The sequence below is a fragment of the Oncorhynchus masou genome, unplaced genomic scaffold (genome assembly GCF_036934945.1).
Source record: "Oncorhynchus masou masou isolate Uvic2021 unplaced genomic scaffold, UVic_Omas_1.1 unplaced_scaffold_4559, whole genome shotgun sequence".
NCBI classification, from domain to species: Eukaryota; Metazoa; Chordata; class Actinopteri; order Salmoniformes; family Salmonidae; genus Oncorhynchus; species Oncorhynchus masou.
The window spans coordinates 1-9,886 of NW_027010954.1; the positions used below are offsets into that span (position 1 = coordinate 1).

General features: G+C 45.9%; 1 protein-coding gene across 1 annotated transcript; it reads right to left on the reverse strand.

Moving 5' to 3' along the window:
- Nucleotides 1-613: 613 nt before the first annotated feature.
- LOC135535169 (sushi, nidogen and EGF-like domain-containing protein 1) lies at nucleotides 614-9,679 on the reverse strand (the record flags this gene model as incomplete). Its single annotated transcript, XM_064961879.1, has 4 exons — nucleotides 9,672-9,679; nucleotides 6,527-6,636; nucleotides 2,495-2,611; nucleotides 614-678 (listed from the first exon to the last, which is right to left on the reverse strand). Coding segments are annotated over exons 1-4 (300 nt in total), but the record flags the coding sequence as incomplete, so codon positions are not given.
- Between the last annotated feature and the right edge of the window lie 207 nt (nucleotides 9,680-9,886).

Below are 9,886 nucleotides of genomic sequence, written 5' to 3' on the forward strand. Positions count from 1 at the left end.
AGCCAGCCAGCCAACATACCAGCCAACATACACAGCTGGGCTAGCAAGCCAGCCAGCCAACATACCCAGCTAGGCTAGCAAGCCAGCCAGCCAACATACCCAACTGGGCTAGCAGCAGCCAGCCAGCCAACATACCCAACTAGGCTAGCAAGCCAGCCAGCCAACATACCCAGCTAGGCTAGCAAGCCAGCCAGCCAGCCAACATACCCAGACCTGGGCTAGCAAGCCAGCCAGCCAACATACCCAGCTAGGCTAGCAAGCCAGCCAGCCAACATACCCAGCTGGGCTAGCAAGCCAGCCAGCCAACATACCCAACTAGGCTAGCAAGCCAGCCAGCCAACATACCCAACTAGGCTAGCAAGCCAGCCAGCCAACATACCCAGCTAGGCTAGCAAGCCAGCCAGCCAACATACCCAACTAGGCTAGCAAGCCAGCCAGCCAACATACCCAACTAGGCTAGCAAGCCAGCCAACATACCCAACTAGGCTAGCAAGCAAGCCAGCCAACATACCAGCCAGCATACACAGCTACATGTGACATGAGTGTATAAACATGCAGAGGAAGTCCGCGTCCACTGTTTGACACTCACTGGGTAATGGCAGACTTCACCCACCCAGACAGGCACGCTCTTGGTTTCAGAGTAGAGGCGGGTACACGGGTGGGGCACTCGCTGGCAGACTGCAGACAGACGTGGTCGCGACAGCACAAAGATAAACACAGATATGTGTTAAAGCACTGAGAGGGTTCTTCTGAAGGAAGAGGCAGTTCAAAAAGGCTGTTAAATATGACACGAGGGATTGAGGAGAAGACAAAGGGAGGAAGAAAGAGGGAGAGAGGGACATAAGGTGGGAGAGTGATAAGGAGGGGGGATTTGGTCAGAGGAAGAGAGGAGAGGGAGGAAGAGGGAGAGAGGGACAAGGAGGGAGAGTGATAAGGAGGGGGGGATTTGGTCAGAGGAAGAGAGAGAGAGGGAGGAAGAGGGAGAGAGGGACAAGGAGGGAGAATGATAGGGAGGGAGGGATTTGGTATGAACAGAAAGAGAGAGGAAGGAAGAGAGAGAAAGAGAGAAGATGCAAAGAGAGAGAGAGAGAAGGTGAAATAGAGGGAGAGGGAGAGAGAAAGAGAGAAGGTGAAAGAGGGAGAGAGAGAGAGAGAGAGAGAAGGTGAACAAGAGGGAGAGAGATTTGTTCTGAGGAAGATAGAGAGAGAGAGACAGGGGGATTTAGCCTGAGAAGGAGTGAGAGAGAGGGAGGAGAGATAGGGAGGAAAGAGAGAGAGATAGAGAGAGAGGGAGGAGAGAGAGAGAGAGGGAGGAGAGAGAGAGAGAGATAGGGAGGAGTGGAATTTGGCACTCCTCCCTAGTGATTGATGGTTTTAGGAAAGAAATGTTTAAACAGTTTGACTGAGGGTGTTTAGACGTAGAAATGTACAGTGTAGAGCAGTTGATGTGTCTTAATACACAGAATACAGACAAATAGAATGTGTTGACAAAAGTCACCTTGTTCGAGAGAGATTTACACGGTTATCGAAATGTTATGCCAGGGTAGGCCTACACGAAAACACAGACCTTATTTTAAGTGTTTCTAAGATCCTCTATGGGAGAAAAAAGAATGGTGAAAAAAAACGATTGGAACCATTTCCCCGTTTGACCGCTAGGTTTTATGGGAATTATGACTCATACTGTGGTACTCTATTAAAAAGAGAAGTGGGCTGTGTGTGTGTGTGTGTGTGTGTGTGTGTGTGTGTGTGTGTGTGTGTGTGTGTGTGTGTGTGTGTGTGTGTGTGTGTGTGTGTGTGTGTGTGTGTGTGTGTGTGTGTGCGTGTGCCATCTCCTACATTGCTGCAGCATAACACCTTGCGTTACTGGTGAACGTGATTGGACAAGTTCAAACCAAAGGCTAAGCTTGTATTTCAAAATAACCTATTTAGTTTTGAAGTGCTTTGTACATGAATGGTGATATTATAGTTATGTTATGACTTGCAAAGTTCTATTTTCTATGTGAGGATGTTGCTGGGTAGTTATGTTGCTGTGTAGTTATGGTGCTGGGTAGTTATGGTTCTGGGAAAGTATTTCCTCCTATGAGGAAGACATCTGAATCTATTTTTTCTGACAGCCCAAGACCGCTGATCTGAGAGAAAATGCAGTTGTTCTATGTCAAACTAGAACAAAAAATTGTTCTTCGGTTGTCCCCAACCGTTTTGGGTTCCAGGTTAAACCATTTGGGTTCCATGTAGAACCATTTTTTTTACCAGGCAAGTCAGTTCAGAACAAATTCTTATTTTCAATGATGGCCTAGGAACAGTGGGTTAACTGCCTTGTTCAGGGGCAGAACGACAGATTTGTACCTTGTCAGCTTGAACTTGCAACCTTCCGGTTACTAGTCCAACGCTCTAACCACTAGGCTACTCTGTTGGGGACAGCTAAATGGTGTGTATGGCACTCCAATGTCAATGTGTCGTGTGGTGGAGACCAAGACAGAAGGCATGAACTCACACAGCTCACACTGCCTGCCCTTGAACCCGGATACGCAGTCGCAGATATAGGAGTCGCCGCCCTTCGCACACGTACCCCCGTTCAGGCAGGGCAGACTCCGGCAGTCCTGGGACGACTCTGAAACACAGCAGCTGCTGTCAGGACCCCGAGTTAAGTGGAGCCCAGCAGACAAACCACCAGCTCAGGTTTCACTAAGGCTGCCTGCTATCCAAATTGAACCTATTCTCTTTTTAGGAGGCAACATTTGACCAGAGCCCGTTGGGTAGTGTCCTATAGATAGAGACCTATGGGTAGAGTCCTATGGGTAGAGTCCTATGGGTAGGGAGTCCTATGGGTAGTCCTATGGGTAGAGTCCTATGGGTAGAGTACTATGGGTAGAGACCTATGGGTAGAGACCTTATGGGTAGAGACCTATGGGTAAGTCCTATGGGTAAAGACCTATGGGTAGAGAATCCTATGGGTAAGTCCTATGGAGCAGGCCCTATAGGTAGAGCCCTATGGGTAGTCCTATGGGTAGAGTCCTATGGGTAAGTCCTATGGGTAGAGACCTATGGGTAAGTCCTATGGGTAGAGTCCTATAGGTAGAGCCCTATGGGTAGTCCTATGGGTAGAGTCCTATGGGTAGAGACCTATGGGTAGAGACCTATGGGTAGAGACCTATGGGTAAGTCCTATGGGTAGAGACCTATGGGTAGAGACCAATAGGTAGAGTCCCTATGGGTAGAGACCTATGGGTAGAGACCTCGTTAGAGTCTATGAGGTTCCCTATGGGTAGAGCCCTGTGGGTAGAGTCCTATGGGTAGAGTCCTATGAGGTTCCCCTATGGGTAGAGTCCTATGGGTAGAGTCCTATGGGTGGAGTCCTATGAGGTTCCCCTATGGGTAGAGTCCTATGGGTAGAGCCCTATGGGTAGATTCCTATGGGTTTCCCTATGGGTGGAGACCTATGGGTAGAGTCCTATTAGGTTCCTCTATGGGTATAGCCTATGAGTAGAGTTCTATGGGTAGAGACCTGTGGGTAGAGCCCTGTGGTAGATTCCTGAGGGTAGAGCCCTTTAGGTGATCCCTCTGAGTAGAGTCCTATGAGGACACCCACATAGGTAGAGTCCTATGGGTAAAGCCCTGAGGGTTCTCCTGTGGGTAGAATCCTATGGGTAGATTCCTGTGGGTAGAGTCCCCATGTGGTAGAGTTCCCCCTATGGGTAGAGTCCTATGAGGTTGCCCTATGGGTAGAGTCCTGTGGGTAGAGCCCTATGGGTAGAGTCCTATGGGTAGAGTCCTATGAGGTTCCCCTATGGGTAGAGTCCTATGGGTAGAGTCCTATGGGTAGAGTCCTATGAGGTTCCCCTATGGGTAGAGTCCTATGGGTAGAGTCCTGTGAGGTTCCCCTGTGGGCCCTGGTCAAAGTAATCCCCTTTAAAGCGCTCTCTCATATCTCTCATGTTTCTCATGTCTCACATTCTCTCATGTTTCTCATTCTCGCTGTAATACATTGCTATTGTAAAGCTTGGTTGACATTCCCTTCATCCTCCTCGTTGCCAGCTACAGTCCTGTGGCCAGAAGATAAATGATCCATCGCTGTATATATGGAGACGTAATAATTAACATACTGTTTCTATTGAGTGGTGCCTATAGGAGAAGATTAGCATAGATTAGCATAGATCCGCATATATTAACATATATTAACATAGCTTCCATGTGGCAGACCTCCCATTAAAACTGACTGGTGCTGGGAGATGTAAAGAATGCTGTACTTTCCATATGGACCCAGTTACAGACAAGAGGGTTCCCTATCTGGCATCTTAACGACACCACGACTCTGTCCTGCATGACAGATTATACTGTAGCGACCAACACCAAGGCCACCTCGTCAAGAGGTTCCCATCTCCTGCTGGGCGGCTACAGTGTTGAGTTGACAGTCGCTGTATCCACTTTTGACCTGCTATTTTAACATTTATTTTTTTAAATCTTTTTTTAAAATTCACTGCAACTTCCTACTTAATTTCCTACAATATACAGGACCACCAGAATACCTACCATATACAAGACCACCAGAATACCTACCATATATAGTACAAGACCACCAGAATACCTACCATATACAGGACCACCAGAATTCCATATACAAGACCACCAGAATACCTACCATATACAAGACCACCAGAATACCTACCATATATAGTACAAGACCACCAGAATACCTACCATATACAAGACCACCAGAATGCCTACCATATACAAGACCACCAGAATACCTACCATATACAAGACCACCAGAATACCTTCCATATACAAGACCACCAGAATGCCTACCATATACAAGACCACCAGAATGCCTACCATATACAAGACCACCAGAATGCCTACCATATACAAGACCACCAGAATGCCTTCCATATACAAGACCACCAGAATGCCTACCATATATAGTACAAGACCACCAGAATACCTACCATATACAAGACCACCAGAATACCTTCCATATACAAGACCACCAGAATAGTACAAGACCACCAGAATACCTACATATATATACAAGACCACCAGAATACCTACCATATACAAGACCACCAGAATGCCTACCATATACAAGACCACCAGAATGCCTACCATATACAAGACCACCAGAATGCCTACCATATACAAGACCACCAGAATGCCTACCATATACAAGACCACCAGAATGCCTACCATATACAAGACCACCAGAATGCCTTCCATATACAAGACCACCAGAATACCTACCATATATAGTACAAGACCACCAGAATGCCTACCATATACAAGACCACCAGAATGCCTTCCATATTACAAGACCACCAGAATACCTACCATAACACAAGACCACCAGAATACCTTCCATATACAAGACCACCAGAATACCTACCATATACAAGACCACCAGAATACCTACCATATACAAGACCACCAGAATACCTAACATATACAAGACCAACAGGAATACCTACAAGACCACCAGAATACCTACCATTTACAAGACCACCAGAATACCTACCATATAGTACAAGACCACCAGAATACCTACCATATACAAGACCACCAGAATACCTGCATATACAAGCCACCAGAATACCTACCATATACAAGACCACCCAGAATAGCCATATACAAGACCACCAGAATACCTAACATATACAAGAATGCCTACCATATACAAGACCACAGAATACCTACCATATACAAGACCACCAGAATACCTAGCATATACAAGACCACCAGAATACCCTAACATATAAAGACCACCAGAATACCTACCATATACAAGACCACCAGAATACCTACCATATATAGTACCAGAATACCTACCATATGCAAGACCATAATACCCTATAGTACAATATACAAGACCACCAGAATACCTACCATATACAAGACCACCAGAATACCTAACATATACAAGACCACCAGAATACCTACCATATACAAGACCACCAGAATACCTACCATATACAAGACCACCAGAATACCTACATATATGGCCACAAGACCACCAGAATACCTACCATATACAAGACCACCAGAATACCTACCATATACAAGTACAAGACCACCAGAATACCTACCATATACAAGACCACCAGAGAATACCTACCATATTACCAAGACCATATACAAGACCACCAGAATACCTACCATATATAGTACAAGACCACCCAGAATACCTACCATATACAAGACCACCAGAATACCTACCATATACAAGACCACCAGAATACCTACCATATACAAGACCACCAGAATACCTACCATATAAAGACCACCAGAATACCTAAGACCACCAGAATACCTACCATATACAAGACCACCAGAATACCTACCATATATAGTACAAGACCACCAGAATACCTACCATATACAAGACCACCAGAATATACAAGACCACCAGAATAGTACAAGACCACCAGAATACCTACCATATACAAGACCACCAGAATACAAGACCACCAGAATACCTATATACAAGACCACCAGAATACCTACCATATATAGTACAAGACCACCAGAATACCTACCAGGTTTTCTCTTGGACTCCTCCTCTTCCTCCTTTCTCTGGATCTCTAGTGCAAGGCTTATTTTATTGGTTGTCTCCTCCATCCTCTCTAGCTGAATGGGGGCTCGGGTTCTGCGAGGCAGAATCAAAGAGGTATTGATTCATTCCACCATTCAGTACAAATGCACTGCTGGTCTACGTGAATGTTAAAATGTACCACATCATGCTGAAGCTTAGCACCTAAAGATGCTATGTGCAGGTTATACCTGGTTATACCTGGTTATAACAACACTTACTAGTGTCACCTGGCTGTTTAACACTGTTATACACTGGTTATATACCTGGTTAAAACACACTTACTAGTGTCACCTGGCTGGTTATACCTGGTTATTACTAGTGTCACCTGGCTATACCTGGTTATAACAACACTTATGGCTGGTTAACCTGGTTATACAGCACTTACTAGTGCCACCTGGCTGGTTATACCTGGTTATAACAACACTTACTAGTGCTACCTGGCTGGTTATACCTGGTTACATACCTGGTTAACAGCAACACTTACTAGTGTCACCTGGCTGGTTATACCTGGTTATAACAACACTTACTACTGCCACCTGGCTGGTTATACCTGGTTATAACAACACTTACTAGATTATACCTGGTTATAATAACAGCACTTACTAGTGCCACCTGGCTGGTTATACCTGGTTATAACAACACTTACTAGTGCCACCTGGCTGGTTATACCTGGTTATACCTGGTTATAATAACAGCACTTACTAGTGCCACCTAGCTGGTTATACCTGGTTGTATGGTTATACCTGGTTATTCCTGGTGGTATACCTGGTTATAACAGCACTTACAAGTTGGCTGGTTATAATACCTGGTTATACCTGCAGCACTTACTAGTGCCACCTGGCTGGTTATTCCTGGTTATAACTGGTTATACATAACAGCACTTGCTAGTGCCACCTGGCTGGTTATACCTGGTTATAACAACAGCACTTACTAGTGTCACCTGGCTGGTTATACCTGGTTATACCTGGTTATACCTGGTTATAACAGCACTTACTAGTGCCACCTGGCTGGTTATACCTGGTTATAATACATGGTTATAACAACACTTACTAGTGCCACCTGGCTGGTTATACCTGGTTATACCTGGTTATAACAGCACTTACCACCTTATACCTGGTTACAGCACTTACTAGTGCCACCTGGCTGGTTATACCTGGTTATAACAACACTTACTAGTGCCACCTGGCTGGTTATACCTGGTTATACCTGGTTATACCTGGTTATAACAACACTTACTAGTGCCACCTGGCTGGTTATACCTGGTTATACCTGGTTATACCTGGTTATACCTGGTTATAACAGCACTTACTAGTGCCACCTGGCTGGTTATACCTGGTTATACCTGGTTATACCTGGTTATAACAACACTTACTAGTGTCACCTGGTTATACCTGGTTATAACATAACAGCACTTACTAGTGTCACATGGCTGGCTGGTTATACCTGGTTATACCTGGTTGTACCTGGTTATACCTGGTTATACAGCACATACTAGTGTCACCTGGCTGGTTACCTGGTTATACTGGTTATACCTGGTTATAACAGCACATACTAGTGCCACCTGGCTGGTTATACCTGGTTATAACAACACTTACTAGTGCCACCTGGCTGGTTATACCTGGTTATACCTGGTTATACCTGGTTATACCTTGGTTATAACAGCACTTACTAGTGCGGTGTCTGATGGCCTTTCTGGGCAGTTTGGAGAACTTAGCTGTTATCTTCCCTCTTCCATCAATCAGCTCTGTGTATCTAGAAGAAAACAAAACAAACAAAATGATGGTAAGCACTTTTACAGAGACAGACAAATAGAGCCTGAGACAGACAGACAAATAGAGCCTGAGGCAGACAGACAAATGCAGCCTGAGGCAGACAGACAAATGGAGCCTGAGACAGACAGACAAATAGAGCCTGAGACAGACAGACAAATAGAGCCTGAGACAGACAGACAAATAGAGCCTGAGACAGACAGACAAATAGAGCCTGAGGCAGACAGACAAATAGAGCCCGAGGCAGACAGACAAATAGAGCCCGAGACAGACAGACAAATAGAGCCTGAGACAGACAGACAAATGGAGCCTGAGACAGACAGACAAATAGAGCCTGAGAAAGACAGACAAATGGAGACTGAGAAAGACAGACAAATGGAGACTGAGACAGACAGACAAATAGAGCCTGAGGCAGACAGACAAATAGAGCCTGATGCAGACAGACAAATAGAGCCTGGAGACAGACAGACAAATAGAGCCTGGAGACAGACAGACAAATAGAGCCTGAGACAGACAGACAAATGGAGCCTGAGACAGACAGACAAATGGAGCCTGAGGCAGACAGACAAATGGAGCCTGAGGCAGACAGACAAATAGAGCCTGAGGCAGACAGACAAATAGAGCCTGAGGCAGACAGACAAATAGAGCCTGAGACAGACAGACAAATAGAGCCTGAGACAGACAGACAAATAGAGCCTGAGGCAGACAGACAAATGGAGCCTGAGGCAGACAGACAAATGGAGCCTGAGGCAGACAGACAAATGGAGCCTGAGGCAGACAGACAAATAGAGCCTGAGGCAGACAGACAAATAGAGCCTGGAGGCAGACAGACAAATAGAGCCTGAGACAGACAGACAAATGGAGCCCGAGACAGAAAGACAACAGAGCCCGAGACAGACAGACAAATAGAGCCTGAGACAGACAGAGAAATAGAGCATGCGATAATTAACCTTGAATTGTCTTTTAACACTAAATAGGTAGGTTTCAACTCAGCATTCCAATATATTTCTGCAAATAAGGGTGAAACACTGCACTCTAGTGTCTTATTCCTAGTGATAGTTTGAGACAAAAAACCAACACCGCAGTACAGGGCTTTTAAAACATTTACCCAACACACTATACAACCAGCCCAATGCTGGTTGGTGGCCTACCCGGACATCTCTTCAGAGTGCTCATTCCACCGTCACCTCCAGTCCTGAGGAGGTGAGTGAGTGAGTGAGTGAGTGAGTGAGTCCCTCCCTCCCTCCCTCCCTCCCTCCCTCCCCCCTCCCTCCTCCTCCCTCCTCCCTCCCTCCCTCCCTCCCTCCTCCCTCCTCTTACCTGGGCATCTCTTCAGAGACTCTCTCTCCAGCCACCCCCAGGTCCTGAGGTTCCAGACAGGGCTAGTGTATGACTCACAGGGGTTCCTGGCCCACGACAGACGGTCTCCCCGTCCTCCCCTCCCCATCGCTCCTCCATCGATACTGGTGATTCAGAGGAAACACACAAAGAGAAAGAGATGGATTAGTTGTTGTTGTTGTTATTTGTGATAGCCC